This window comes from Nelumbo lutea, chromosome 2 (assembly GCF_056320005.1).
Source record: "Nelumbo lutea isolate HS-2025 chromosome 2, American lotus-T2T, whole genome shotgun sequence".
NCBI classification, from domain to species: domain Eukaryota; kingdom Viridiplantae; phylum Streptophyta; class Magnoliopsida; order Proteales; family Nelumbonaceae; genus Nelumbo; species Nelumbo lutea.
In genome coordinates this window covers 61,659,236-61,675,191 of record NC_142685.1, presented here as the reverse complement: position 1 = coordinate 61,675,191, position 15,956 = coordinate 61,659,236, and the positions used below count along the sequence as shown (strand labels likewise).

The 15,956-nt window shown below is 37.2% G+C and overlaps 1 protein-coding gene across 1 annotated transcript; it reads right to left on the bottom strand.

Annotated features, from left to right (window-relative positions):
• Window positions 1–7,736: 7,736 nt before the first annotated feature.
• On the bottom strand, window positions 7,737–14,613 carry LOC148871101 (stromal 70 kDa heat shock-related protein, chloroplastic). The gene is made up of 8 exons (XM_088967703.1): window positions 13,595–14,613; window positions 11,027–11,279; window positions 10,413–10,492; window positions 10,164–10,306; window positions 9,982–10,080; window positions 9,444–9,633; window positions 8,852–9,250; window positions 7,737–8,324 (listed from the first exon to the last, which is right to left on the bottom strand). The coding sequence occupies exons 1-8, from the start codon at window positions 14,162–14,164 to the stop codon at window positions 7,926–7,928; spliced, it is 2,133 nt and encodes a 710-aa protein (XP_088823829.1). The 5' UTR covers window positions 14,165–14,613; the 3' UTR covers window positions 7,737–7,925.
• Window positions 14,614–15,956: the final 1,343 nt, after the last annotated feature.

Sequence of the window (15,956 nt, the reverse complement as noted above, 5' to 3'; positions counted from 1 at the left end):
TATGTGAACTGACAATGGTGACTTCCATCTTGCAAATGACTAAGACACAAGCTCGGGTCTCCTAGTATCACGGCCTCAGCACCCACAGCCAAGGCTGAGGCCTCCATGGATTTGCCTCCGCACCGGCAAGAAAACAGGGTAGGGGATCCCCTCGTCCATTTCCAATACAGATACCAATGCTGACGCCGAGGCTGAGGCCTCCTAGTAGTAGGAGCCTCCAAGAAATCCCTTAGAGAAAGGAACGAAGATCAAGTTGATGCCCCTGCAAGCCATGTCACACTCGTCCCAAACAAGTCGAGGCCGAGATCCTCATCCAAAAGGTCCAATAGTGCCTCCCAGTGTAACTGACGCGCTCTTTTGGCTGAAGCCAAGGTCCTTAACTCAGACCTCCACCATGGCCTCGAGAGTGGGGGGGGGGGGGGGGGGGGAGGGAATAATGTAGGCGCATGTGGCCTTGCCCAATAGCAGGCCTAAATGTGTTAGGTGGTGGTGTTCAGAGCGGACCCAATGAGGGTGCGCACAGAATAGAACTTGGAGGGCTTTCCAGAACTAGTAAAGAAGAGTAACTTGGTGACCTCGAATGACCGCACTCCTCGCATACAGACGTTACCTGAGCCATTCAAGCTCACCTACTTCTAAGCGACCTCAAATATAAATAGGAGACAACCCCCTCAAGGTAAAGGATTGTAACTTATAATCAAGAACAAGCACTTGAGAACCCTTAGCTTCCTTTGTGGCCTCATTTGAGTGTTCACACCTCAGGCCTTGTCCACCTTGTACCTCTCCTAATGCTAACTTGACCGTCAGAGTCTCTGTCTCGGGTATCAAACCGAGGCCTCTGACGTTCTCCCTCCTTTACTCTATGCAAGACCAGACTACCAATCCTCGACCACTACGGACCCTAGACCACTCAACAACACCTCGGCTTGGGAGCAAATTTATAATGTTGCCCTCAACCCATTTTGACTGGCAACAACACCTATAGTAGGAAGGACCGGTACTTTGAAAGTAAGAATATCAATATCATAGTAGGCATAACAAGATAAAAAGAATTAGTTCCAATAATTTCCAGAAATCCAAACTTAAAAGGGATTCTTGGAATCACAAAAATCATTGGAATTAATTCTTGAGAGCAAGCCAAAGTTAACTTAAACTAAAAAATATTTCATAAGTATGGACCAACTAAAACACATCCTATCCAAGGAATCTGATAAATAATAATTAATATTTAATAAACGGTTAGTGCATACCTATCAAGCAGATCTGAACACAACTCCTCAAACTTGGCCCTTGTAAGGGTGGTCTCAATCAGTTTTGGACCATCGGCAGTTGCAGTAATGAAAGGTGTTGATGTTCGGATTGGTCGAGGACAATAAGGTAATTTTTTTCTCGAGCTTTGGTGGAGATGGTCGAGGGCTTTGAAGGTCCGAAGGAGGGGAAGTTGAGGCCGAGGACTATGTCCAAGGCAGAAGGTCTCTTCGGATATTACAGGAATCAAAGGTTGGTACCGAGTGCAATGTGCGAGGGGTCCAAAGGAGGTCCTTCAAGGACAGAGGTGTTAGAGGCCTCAGGTGGGTACCCAAGAAGAGGACTCTGACGATTAATTTAGTACGAGCGTAAAGTGAGTCAGAGGTCTGGAGCCGAAAGGTCTAGATGAAGACTTAGATAGCACTTAAGTTCTCTAGAGGGAAGTAATGCATAGAGATTACTCAAGCTCCAAATTGAGTCTAGAGAGTCTAGCCACTTACCTTGTGGGGGTTTCTTTGCATTTATAAACAGAATCACCTGGGAGTAGTTGGGCCTGGATAGTCCAGATACGAACCGTACGAGCGCCAGGAGAGATTCTCTACCAGAGACACGCGATGCTCTTAGATTAGGTCCGTTCAGTCTACGCCTAAGCCTTGAATGTCCCCATGGTACGCTCAGGCTGGTGCCCTCTAGTTCGACATGCATCAGCCCCGTATAGGCCAGCCAAATGCGCCTACATCAAAAGGTAAACTGGAAAAGGCAATAACAAATTTCACAGTTACACATAACATGTGTAAATAGACATGTACAGACATCATGCATGCATGCATACAAACAGGCAAGAAAAAAAACGAATGCATTTCACACCTTAGATTTGTCTGAGTCAAAGATGAAAGTTCCATCTTGGCTTTCTCAGCTGCCTCAGTAAGATGCTGAAGAGCTTGTTTGTCCTTCAAAAGATCTATGCCTTCATCTCTCTTGAAATTCTCAGCAAGCCAATCAACAATTCTCTGTTTGTGTTTACCAACAGCAGAGAGGTTCAGTAACCAATAGATCAGAAATCAAACACAACCACATTGGTTACAATTTGAAAAATGACTCTCTGTTTGTGTATCTCCTGATGTAGACAACACCTCAAACACTCCATCTCCAACTTCAAGAACTGCAATTAAGAAAAAATTATACATTTATAATTAATCAGTCATACCATTGATAAAAAAAATCAATCAATCATACATATTAATGGGATCCTTGTAGCCAGTATATCATCAATAAACAGAAGATAAAACCCTAAAATAGGATCCTTGTAGCACGGAAAGACAGTATCCACAAAATTTGCATATAATAGACAGATAGACAACATTAATTTGTTCTTCATCAACACGTAGCTTGTCACATGACCATTGGATTCATCAACATGTTGAGGATTAGCAAGTGAGGGCCTATGGCCACTCTTCCAACAAGATGATCACTTATTTATTGGGAGATGCAACCAAATTTGAAGTTGAATGATTTTTTCCCTAGGTTAGAATTCAAAAATATCTCAAAAAAGTTCTAGAAATGGGAAATTTGCTTTTATTTTTTATTTTTTTAATTTTTAGAGCCTCCTTCCATTAACACAAATGAGATCCAACCTCTGAATAGCAAGTTTATATATATATCAGACCCTGTTTTAGTGTGATTTAGTTCATAAACCCACTAGGAGATCTTGGGCCCAATTTAACCCAAAACAGCTAGTAGGATCAATCAAGTGCTACTTATGTTCTATTATTGTATTTCTTTTAATTATTATTAACTAATAAACATTATAAACAGAAACTCTTTTTCTAGTTATAAATTATTTTATTAGTATACTATTTTTCTTTACCATATGTTTACTGATGGGGCATTTTATTCAACACTGAGATGTTTTTGCTTTCTTGTTTTTAAAATATGCCACATCAGCAATAAAATGAAAACATTTTGTTAGTTAAGACAATATATTTCATAAAATAAAGTTTATAAAATAAGGTTTAAATATTTTGAGCTTGGTTCAGAAAATTCTATCATCTTTGAAACCAACAAAAATTTACAAAATAAAAGTTAAAAAAAAAAAAACAACAAAAAGATGCTTGGCTTGCTTGATCCAAGAAGTTGGGGCAAGTAAGTAGGTGGGTCCTACAAAAAATAAATTGTGTTCATATTTTGGTATTAATGGATCCTACTAAAAAGAATGATTCCGAGGTGACTCGTTTGTTGGGCAAAATACCCTCACGAGACTTGGGTACCCATCCATGCCAAAAATTGCTAATATGTGATGGGACAATATTGTTCCTTCATTTATGTCACTTTTTTGGATAAAACAGTCATTGCGTAATTTTACTTGTGGAATAAAAGAATACTGATAAATGCATTTATTCGGGTAAGTGTTTTTCCCACAAGGCCATAAAGGTTGTGTTTGGTTGTAGTACAATTTTATTTGCACCAGTACAAATGCATGAGAGTAAAAAATGCAAATTTTGGTTTAACTTTGTTTTGGGTTTTACTTTAGTCAGATTCATGTCTTAATTTACTTTAGTTGTACTACTATCAAACAAAATAAGCTAAAATTTGAAAGAAAAATAGGTCAGAGTTTACACTCAAATTATTTGCACTGCCATAGTTTTGAATCAGTACAAATTTGTTTGCATTACAAGCAAACACAGCCTAAAACACTTGCCTGGGTAAGTGCATTTGCCCAGATAAATGACTTAATGAAATGCAAAAGAAGCCATACATTGAAGTTCTTTTGTAAATCTTACTAAAGCTCTTATGAATTAGACTTACCCACACAACTAAATGCACATGGATCAAAGTATAAACGTATGAGAGTTCAAGTGATAAGAATGCAAATTATGGTTAACCTTTGCTTTGGGTATTTCTTTATCTCGCTTCAGGGTTTTACTTTATTTCATCTGCAATGCAAACAACCAAAATATGGTAAATGTTAAAATAAAAATAAAAATTAGAATTTGCACTCGCATACTTTTGCACCAATGCAAATAAATCAAGCCAAAAGAACCAAGAATATATATATGCATTATTTTGTTTTAAGGATCAACTAGTAAATGAATAAATTTACATTATAGAATCAATAATGTCAAATTTATATTTACTAATATTTTAAATAATTATTAAAATTTCAAAAAATAGCTTTTCAATAATTATTAGAATATGGATATTTTTCTTTTGTTATGATATGTAGAAGGTTAATGATTAACTGAGATTGATAGAATATAGGCAGAAGTGGTTGTGGATAACCATTGCATTTTTTAGGAATGGATCGAAAATGGTGGTAGTGGTTGTGGGTTTTAATAGCAACTCCTCAAAAAGTGCCACATGTCTAGCTTTCCAGAAAAATGAGACGACCATGTGTTTGAATGGTGGAGCGCTGTAGCCTAGTAGTGGGTTATGGACTTTAGTGGGAATGTCCCAAAAATTCCCATGTGTTTAGCTTTCTAGAAAATGATAAAGCCACTTATCTAAATGGTGGTAGTGGGTTGTGAACTTTAGTAATAACTTCTCAGAAAATGCAATGTATTTAAATTTGAAAAAGCCATGTGTCTGAATGGTGGAGGTTGTAGCCTAAAAGCCTTCAAATAGGACAAAAAACAAACCCCATGGCCTGTAATTCTGTAAACAACCCAACATTAAGTGGTGTTTGCTAATTGGTCATTTTCTTTGAGGTAGTTTTCTCAACAGAAAGAGTTCCATGTAATGCATCTTCACTAACTATTTTCACTAGGGGTGTAAACGGATCAAATTCGAATTAGATAAAGTAATATCCGAATTTGAATCCGATTAGAAAATCCAATATCTGAATTCGATTCGATATCCGATGGATAATGAAAATTAATATCCAAATTTGAATATGATTAAATATTTGAATATTCGATTTGATTCGAATTTGATTAATTAATTATTTTAGATGATTGATAAATATATAAATAAATATTTATTGATATAAAGTATATATATATAAATTATTTATATAACTTAATTATTATATAAATTATATAAAATATTATATATTATATAAAAGAATTGAATAATCGATCAAATTCAGATATTTATTGAATTAAATTAGGGCATATCCAAATTCGAATCCGATTAACTATTTGATAAGAATAGGATATCCAAATTCGACCAATTAAATATTTGAATTATCTGAATTCAATTCAATTATGTCGAATATCGAATTCGAAATTAGATTTCAAATACCATTGACACCCCTAATTTTTACAATTTGAAAAGTGAAAACTCATTTTTCTTGTCTGTTTTAATTTTTAGAGTCAGCTATCAGAAGTTTTTTTTTTTTTTTTTAATTTGGTAAACGACTATCAGCAAAAGGTAAGCAAAAAAGGATGGCAAAAGCATATCTCATTGATGATATTGTCCATATCCATGAAGTTTTATGCTTTTATTCTTTTTAAAATTTTAAGAAAAAAATGCATGTTTTGAATACAAAATTTCGGAAAACAAAGTGAAAAAAAAATAGTTTTAAGTAAGAAAAATAACATTATTAGTAAAACAAAAACATGCTTTCACCTCTATAAAGATGATATGGGCTGCTAACTAATGTATATATGGTACACACACCACTGTCTCCTATACATTCTCCAGTTCTGGTATAAAGCTTGTACGAATCATGCTAACCCACATTCAAATTAATTGATTTGGGTAAAGTAAAATAAAAACGAAAATTAAATTAAAATAAAAAATCAACTAGATATCCATTAATTATCCATTCAATCAGAATCTTTCTTTGAATATTTTATGGTTTGTTAAATGTAATACCAAACAAAAAGAGTAAAAACATGTTTTCGAAACAAAAAAGTTCATGGATATATTTTTGGTTTTAAATTACAAGTAATATACCATAAAATCAAAATCGGTTATCTGGTATTTTTGTTTTAAGAATCAATGTTATTTTCAATCAAGGGTACTTTATTTTTAGAATTGACAATAAATTTAATATATACATACATACACAATGACAATACATCTTTCTACAAGCATGAATGGAATCTTTCCCTGTTAATCGATCATTCTCACCGCATTTAAAATCGAGCCCTGATTAGCTGAACCTGTTTGCTGTACTAGGGGCTGTGAAACCAACAATAGTGCCCCACTCCACATCAGTCATACATGCCAAGTGAGAGATTGAGTGGTTGTGGAGCATATCCACTTTATGGCTGACATGAATCTAGGTTGAATTTGAAAAAAAAAAAATCTTGTGACAGCATTTGAAATTAAAAAGATAAAAAGTTTATGCGATGCCTTCAATTTATTGTAAGTGCTGGGGTGTTTACATTTTATTGAGAGTCTGGATCTGCTGTCCAACCAACATCAGTTGTGTTGTGCAGCTGGATGAACATGACCAACAATGTATTATCCGAACTCTTTTATTGGAGGGTCTCAGTATTGTACTGCTACTTCAGTCTTGCTTTTTCAACTTCACTACAATCCCTACCATTCCTCATCATTCTTTTCTATCTACATACAATTTGATTTGCTGGCCACGCTACAAAGTATAAGAAGCTTTCACTGATCATTGGTCTTTTCTCAATGTTACTGAGCATTAAGAGACAAGAGTTGTTCCATTTATAGGTGTAAAACGGGCCAGCACGGCCCGGCATGATGCACATGCCTGGCACAGCTTGACCTGCCGCATAGCCCCGGCACGGCCCACATTACACCTATAGTTTTATTCGTACTGAATTTTTCACCAAGTATGCGGACCAGACAGAGTCCATTGGCAATAAATATATTGGACAAACATCATTCCAAGGTAAAGCAGTGAAAGATCAGACTCTTTCTGTCTTTCGTTTTTTTTTTTTTTCGGTAAAGGACTCTTTCATCTTAAGCATGCAAAAATGCGAATACATTTGTTTTACTTTGTAAACAATCTTTACATCATTGATTATCACCTTGTATGCTCTTCGAAGAAAACACATTATTAACCAACACTGAATCTGGTTCAACAGCCCTTCAATTCAAATGACTGACAGCATATTTGGGCTATCTAGATCAAATGCAGTTTAAAAAGATGGCCATGTGCACTGTCATCGGCCTTCGGCTTTCCCAAACGGGAACTTGGTTTATCAACAAAAGCCCAATTCAAGCTGAACGAGTTTGAACTTTGAAAGGTGGTTAACTCGTACTTTCTCGACAGACAACATCCACCTGGAATCTGATTAGTAGATGGAACTTAAAAGTTGTTTGTTTCATAGGTAATGGAACTACCTCACCAACCATTAGGCTGTTACCAAACAGACTCTAAGACGGTTACAGTGGTTACACATGCGACATGGCACATAACCATTTTGGTTATAAAAATTAGATGATCAACCCAGAGGTGTAAAAATCAGGCAACACTCGGGCACGACTCCATGCAACTGATAAATGATGGAAGTCCAAAAGTAATGGGGTCTAGTTTCTCGTAGCTGAACAATGAACACCACTAATCCTTTCTATCCAACCCTTCACCTCTTTTCCAAAATCTAGGAGTCGTAAATAAATACACAAAAAGGAAATCATCCCGATATCAATCCATACTTTCAAAATCATATATACACCCTAATGGGAAAGAACAAAAACCCATAGCGTGCTAAAGTGCGACCATCAATTACGAATTATCAACCTCTTCTTCTCATTATCTAACTGCTATCTGTGAAATCCGCATCAATCACATCACCATCAGGTGTCTTGCCAGCTGATCCTGAAGAAGGCCCGGCCTCCCCACCAGGTGCAGGCCCAGCACCAGGTGACCCAGGTTGGTTGTATAGGGACTGCCCAAGCTGCATTACTTCTTGGTTGAGCGCAGCCATAGCATCTTTCATCGCCTGGGTTGACCCACCAGAAATTGCTTCCTTCAGTTCTCCAAGCTTGCTTTCTACCTTCTCCTTCGCAGCAGCAGGAACCTTGTCTCCAAGTTCCTTCAGTTGCTTCTCTGTCTGGTATACAACTGAATCTGCCTGGTTCTTTGTGTCTATGGCATCCCTCTTCTCCTTGTCCTCCTTAGCAAACCTCTCTGCTTCCTTCACCATTCTTTCCACCTGCAAGTTTTTAGCAATAAAACATCAGAACAACATAGCAGGCATGTATTGGTGGCATGCTTAAACTAGTCCTAACAGTGGTGAAGCCATCTAAATACAAGCTATAACATGTGAAACCTACTTCCAAAAAGGATATATCCCCATAGACACATGCAGGAATAGAAATGAGGGAAAGCCTGGACATAGCTAAAGAACATCTGGTTGCATCAAATTTTGGGCCATCAGCCCAACCTCCCGCATGTGCATGGGCACCCAGCTATCATTGGGGAAGGGAGATCAGTTACTTCTCCTTACCCCCAATGCAAAAGTTACTGCTGCGCAGATGGAGAAATTATACAATAAACTAGAAACTCTAGTTCAAAACAAGCAACTTCTCAACAATATGCATTTTTCCTACCGAAAAACTACTGCACTGAAATGAGCATGAGCTCTTGAATCCAATAGAATTTTGACTTTACTGCCCTGTGACTTGTGGCCACTGAAACTCAACTAAAGCAATTTAGGTCCAAGTAGTTTCTCTGTCATACCTCATCAGAGGGCAAGGTGCTAGCACCAGTGATGGTGATGTCCTGCTTCTTCCCTGTGCCCTTGTCAATGGCCGTGACAGAAAGGATACCATTGGCATCAATGTCAAACTTCACCTCAATCTGGGGAACACCACGGGGTGCTGGAGGAATACCATCCAGGCGGAAGCTACCAAGAGATTTGTTATCCCTTACAAATTCTCTCTCACCCTGAAGAACATTGATCTCAACACTGGTCTGCCCATCTGCAGCTGTTGAAAACACCTCTGATTTGGAGGTTGGCAATGTTGTGTTCCTCGGGATTATCTTTGTCATCACACCACCCAGTGTCTCCAGACCCAGAGATAATGGTGTCACATCCAAGAGAACAATATCACTTACATCTCCAGCCAGCACGCCAGCCTGAAAAATTAAGGAGTTGCAGTTTGATTAAAATAATTAAATAAAAGAATCAAACCCAATACCTATCGAATGCCAACATTCTTATTAACTTTGCAACTTCATAACACTTTTAGAAACAGGAATGGAGCTACAGCATGTCAATCTCCTCACGGGATGATAAACTAGAACAGATCAGAAAATAAAACGAGCTGACCTGAACTGCTGCCCCAAGAGCAACAACTTCATCAGGATTTACAGTAACATTGGGATCTTTTCCTGTCATTTTCTTTACAAGTTCCTGTACAGCGGGTATACGTGTTGATCCACCAACAAGTATCACCTCATCCAGATCTTTGAATGAAAGCTTTGCATCTCTCAATGCATTTTCTACTGGGGTTCGAAGCCTGCAATATTTCTCAGAAATTAGCTGCTTTGACACCTATAGCAGCAAGGAATTGTAATTTTAAAGTAAAAATATCAATATCATGGGAAGCATAATAAGATAAAAAGAATTAGTTCCAATAATTTTCATGAATCCAAACTTAAAAGGGATTCTTAGAGTCACAAAAATCATTGGAATTGATCCTCTGAAAGCAAGCCAAATGCAACTTAATAGTCCCAATTCTGAAGACCATGGAACTAAAAACACCAGCAACTCAAAACTAATTCACAGTAAGGGCCAACTAAAACACAATCTATCCAAAGAACCCGACATATAATAATTAATATTTGGTAAATGGTGAAGTGCATACCTATCAAGCAGGTCTGAACACAACTCCTCAAACTTGGCCCTTGTAAGTGTGGTCTCAATATGTTTCGGACCATCGGCAGTTGCAGTAATGAAAGGTAAACTGGAAAGGGCAATAACGAATTTCACAGTTACACATAACATGTGTAAATAGACGTGTTAGATTTGTCTGAATGCATTTCACACCTTAGATTTGTCTGAGTCAAAGATGAAAGTTCCATCTTGGCTTTCTCAGCCGTCTCAGTAAGACGCTGAAGAGCCTGTTTGTCCTTCAGAAGATCTATGCCTTCATCTCTCTTGAAGTTCTCAGCAAGCCAATCAACAATTCTCTGTTTGTGTTTACCAACAGCAGACAGGTTTAGTAACCAATAGATCAGAAATCAAACACAACCACATTGGTTGCAATTTGAATAATAAAAAGGACATAAGCTCAACCTTGTCAAAGTCATCTCCACCCAAATGTGTATCTCCTGATGTAGACAACACCTCAAACACTCCATCTCCAACTTCAAGAACTGCAATTATGAAAAAGTTATACATTTATGATCAATCAGTCATACATATTACATGCTAATGGTGTGATTTCCAGAACTGTAGCATAAAGGTTTTCTAAGTATCAGAATCTGAGTAACTGACAAGGGACAGATAAGGATTTAATGAGTAAATAATACATTAAAAAGATAAAGGTATATGATCCTTTTTATCTTTGTCAAGATCAGAAAAGCTTAACTTGTCTTTCCCTACCACATTCAGAGGTTACAGGTACTTCATGAAATTGCAGAACAAGCATTTGATGGAGTCTCAAGATACGAGTATCCAACATAGGTCAGATGGAGATACTTATGGCAAAAATATACATTATAGTTACAGCAGTATAATATTTTTAATGTCACATTACCAAGTCGAAGAAAAGGTTCAATTTAACTACCATTCCATAGGCGGAAGGTTATAGATAAATTGAAACCTGGGTGTATATAAAGAAAATCTGGAATTTTACATACTAAAATGACAAAGAAATTGGAAATGGAGTGTTTTGGAAGTCTTAATACCTGATACATCAAATGTTCCACCTCCAAGGTCAAATACTAGAATGGTTTCATTGTTCTTCTTTTCAAACCCATATGCCAGTGAAGCAGCAGTGGGTTCATTGATGATACGAAGAACTTCTAAACCAGCAATCCGACCAGCATCTTTTGTTGCTGTCCTTTGCGAATCATTGAAGTAAGCAGGTACTGTAACTACAGCCTTAGTAACTTTATCATTCAAAAACTTGGATGCATCATCCACAAGTTTCCTTAATACCTGCAGATGAAAAAAAAAGAGGCTAAGTTTTTTTAGCCGAGAGAAAATGACAAACATGTGCAACAGTGCTAAGGACCTCAAGTAAATGCTGCAAACGAAGAAGTAGATAATCATGTAAGTTTTTAAGTATGATAACAGTTGATGGTACCAGCAACTCCAAGAAAACTTTCACCACAAAAAGAAAGATTACAACACAAACACTGAGGCAATACTTTCAGCAGTTCAGATGAGAAGTGATGGAGAACGAATTTCTTCTTAATTATTACAGATATGTAAAATAACAAAACAAGTTAAACGCATTCTTGAGCAAAATAATCAGAAAACTATTGCAGAAACATTTTCTCAATTTCTCATCCGGCAACAAAATATAAATGTATAATTTTTTTTTGAATGTTAAAGTAAGAATTTTGTTGAATCAGAAAATAACTCAGTACAACAAGAGATCCAGCCACAAGTAGCTGCTCAGATTTTAGGACAAGCTAAGCAAGACTTCCTCAAATGTATAAATTATTACATTTAAGACTTCCTCAAAAACATGTTTAACATGAAAGCTTCAACTTTTTATCCTTAGTTACAGTATCATGCACACATCCTAAGCAAGAAGCTTCTCTCTCTCTCTCTCTCTCTCTCTCTCTCTCTCTCTCTCTCTCTCTCTCTCTCTCTCTCTGGTTGAAACTGATTATGATCTCATAATATTTATCGAAGAATAAGAAATCAGTAATTTGTTAATGGATTGCAGTTTTGATCATCCGACTTTTACAAAATAAGAAAGAAACAATTGTTTAACCTTTCCTTTTAATTCCTTTTGTCCAGTAGTTGCAAGTAGCAGGGGATCGTTACAGAATTGTGGGGAGATGCACCAAGGCTTCTAATTTTGTCACTGCCAAATCATGATCAGACTAACCTGACCACATTTCATGGCAATGATTGTCAACTTTCTGTGGTTGATCTGGTTTGGAGTTAATTCTTTTACATGTATCTCTCAAAAATCAAGTTTTCTTTACCTTCATTGAAGTGGGACCATATTAGCTAGCTAAGGGCACTGGACCTGAGAACTGGAAGGGCACAACTGGGAAGGTTGATGTCTTTGTTTTTGGAATAGGGACTGGGGGTACAATAACAAGGACAGAGAAATTTCTCAAAGAGAAAAACCCTGAGGTTAAGGTTAACATTTTCATGTTGCATTTGGGATTGTATATTTCTAATCCATAATTTTCGCCTAGTATCAAAGTATTGACTTGAATGAGCTGAACTGAGCTAAGTTCTACTATCAGTTATTGAGCCAGAGGCCAGAGGCCAAGATGTGCAAATCTCAACTCATCTCTACTAGTTTAGGCTCCTACTTTTAGGTGAGGAATTTTCATGTTGGAATGCAAGATTGATTGGGATTCAAGGCCTTAAAATAGCTGGCAGGTAGTTAATGGGTCTTTCACTGTTTATGTTATAATTAGATAGTTCATACCAGAAAAAGAGCTACACAAGGATGGCGACCCATTTCTGCTAGGTTGCAGTAGTAAGGTGCCAAAAAGGACGTGTTTCGGTTGTTTGCTGATAAGGTGAGGGACCATAAGGATTTAGAATCTAGATGGGCTATTTTGCAGGAGACCCGAGTTGAATATTTCGGAGGAAAGGATTTTGTTAGCTTTTTGAGAAACCATCCAGAGCTCAAGGATTTTGTCAACCTACTACTATGTACATGAGAAGACAAGAAAAGAAAGAGAGTTCAAAGACTGTAGTGTACTATGCACATGGACTAATCAGAATAAATTTTCTTTTTTTTTTCCTTTCTTGTATGATTAAAGTTCCAAAGGTTGTCAAAACAAGTTATTTTGTAGCCAGTTACAGTTAAATTATAGGTTATTTATAACAAATTCCATGTTGCTTTAGTAGGTGTAAAAAAATAATAGAGACTTAGCAGATATCGGGGGACTGTCACTAGAAAAAATTGTGGCTGCCACTATAAACTTATAGCGGCATTCGGTCGTACCATTTAGCAGCTAGTGATAATTTATAGCGGCAGTTTGCTAATTGCCAGTAAAGATTTTTAGCGGCAGTTTTAGGACTTTTAAAACTACAGCTAAAAATCAATTTTCTTGTAACTAAAGTCAATAAAATGCGAGAAAGAAAAAAAATCCAAAATAATGCTACAACCAAAGATATATTGAAAACACACGCAAAAATAAGGTGTGAAGTATAATAAATGCAGTTCAAACACGGAAAAGAATTAGATATACAGAGTGGTCAGAATTCAGAAAGAATAGCGCGGAATAGAGTGCTACTGTAACAGGAAAGAGAGGAGGTGAGAGGGGAGATACCTGCGCCGAAATCTCCTCGGCAGCAAACTGTTTGCCAATGGCTGGGCACTCAAGCTTGACATTACCGTTCTCATCTCTCACCACTCGATACGAAACCTGCTTCGATTCCTCATCTACCTCAGACATCTTCCTTCCAATAAACCTCTTCACAGAGAAGAAGGTGTTCTCCGGATTCACAACTGCCTGCCTCTTCGCAATCTGCCCTACAAGTCGGTCTCCGTTCTTCGTGTACGCAACGACCGAAGGCGTCGTTCTTTGACCCTCAGCATTAGTAACAATTGTCGGCTTCCCACCTTCCATCGCCGCCACTGCTGAGTTCGTCGTCCCAAGGTCAATACCGACAACCTTCTCGTTTACAACCCGAACAGGACCAACTGCATATTCTCTCCTGCTATTTCTCTTAAGCTTCAGGAGAGCCGACCGTGGAATCCCAAACGAAGCGTCGCTGCCATTTAATCTCTGTCCGAAGAAAACAGTTCTTGAAGACCTTCCGTTCCCAATACCGGACTTTGTCGAAGGGGATGGAAATGCAGAACCACCGAGAATGTGAATTTGAGCCGCAGACGCCATTGTCGACAAGGATTCCTCAAAATAGCCTAACTTGGTATTTATAATAGGGTTTTGGCAAAGAGAGAAAGAGAGAGATTGAATTCGAACAAAGAAGTTAGGTTTAGGTTTAAGAGAGAAATCAAGCTCTGAAAGAAGAATTAATAAACCCTAACCTAACCCTAACGCAAGAAGCTGAGGAAGATAAAGAAGGGATGGATGCTTCAGCGCTAATGGTTGGTTCTGGTTTTCGACTTCGAAGAAGATGAGGGAAGAGTAGAGAAGGCTATAATGGAGATAGAGAGGGTTAGGTGTTCCCACGTAATCTGTTTCCAGACAGATCTCTAACCGTAGAACTACGGGCAGAGTTCGATGACGATACGATTGGTGATCGGTTCGGCCTGCCCGGTCATCGGTCGATAAGGTCGAGGAACATCCCAGCAAAAACCACAACAGTCGCCGGTTTAACAATCATGGATGGGAAGGGCTCCACCCCATTGTGGTGCGTGGATTGGCATCTATCCGAAAATCGAAAAAGGAAGCACACAATTAAACCAATGGTAGAAAATGAAATTATTAATTAATTTATATTGAATAATAAAAGATAAATTAGTGTAATTTTATCAATAAATTATCAAATAAAAATATATATTTAATAACAAATAAAAAAAATCAATAAATTCTCGTAATTACACAAATGTAATAAATTTTTTCAAAAATTTTTATAACACTATATTTTTGTAAAATAATATTTTTGAAATTAAAAGATATAAAGTATTTAAAAGTTTATTTAAAATACATTAAATAATTATTGAAAATTATTAGAAAATTTTGGAAGTTTTGGGAAATTTTATTACATTCGATAGATTCTGGAAAACCATTGGAAAATATTGCAAATCATTGAAAATTATTAAAGATAAATTACTATGGGAAATGGAAAACTATAATTTGAACAAATAATTACACAATTTGTTAAGATAAATTAGTATAATTCTGTAAATAAACCATTTAAAAAGAAAATAAATTATTTAATAAAAATTTAAATAAATTTGAATAAATTTTCAAAATTACACAAGTACAATAAATTTTCCAAAATTTTCAAAAATTACATTTTTGAATATTAAAGACAATTTAGTGTTCTTTTATAAATTTACCATGTGGTTGATACTCAATATATCATTTTAATCATTTTTATCATCAAATTGAATATTGGGTTGATGAGGGCATTATTTTCAAAACCGAATCAAACCAGATGGTTAGACCAGAAAAATTGGGAACCAAACATCGTTTCACCTCAAAATTGCTTGTAGCCCAAAAACCATTTATTTGGTTAGCAAACCGCAATCCTAGGTTGTCGAACTGTCAACCCAGACAATAGTTTTTGGCCTTTTTTTGTTTCTGTAATTTTTTATTTTTTTATCAAAGCGGGAGTGGGTCATCTATTCGGATCGAACAGTTGGGTCGTTCGACCCCATAATGGTTCTCTATCTAGTCCAATTTTAAAAACCTTGGACGATGAGTGGGTGCCTTTCTTTGAGCTTGGCTTGGTGTTTGGCATGGCCTGGCCCAAGGCCCGACCCATGGCATGGCACATGCCCATGTGAGCTTGGGCTGTGGGTCGTGCCAAACTAACCCCCCAAATTATCCTAAAGGAGGGAGGCACGGTTCGGGATGCCTCATGGACCAGCACGACACGACTCACACTTTGTGCGGGCCACATGTGGGTCATGTCGTGCTGACTGACTTTACCTACCACAATCCAATTGACACCTCTATTTGAATTCGCCCAATATTGGGGACGGGGTAGGAAAATTCG

Bases quoted from the DNA above. Each gene is read 5' to 3' on its own strand.
- LOC148871101 (XM_088967703.1), bottom strand. From the start codon at position 14,164: ATGGCGTCTGCGGCTCAAATTCACATTCTCGGTGGTTCTGCATTTCCA. The intron at 10,493-11,026 runs GTATTAAGACTT...TCATAATTGCAG, and splicing joins TGGAACATTTGATGTATCAG to TTCTTGAAGTTGGAGATGGA. The intron at 10,081-10,163 runs GTGTGAAATGCA...TGCCCTTTCCAG, and splicing joins TTGACTCAGACAAATCTAAG to TTTACCTTTCATTACTGCAA.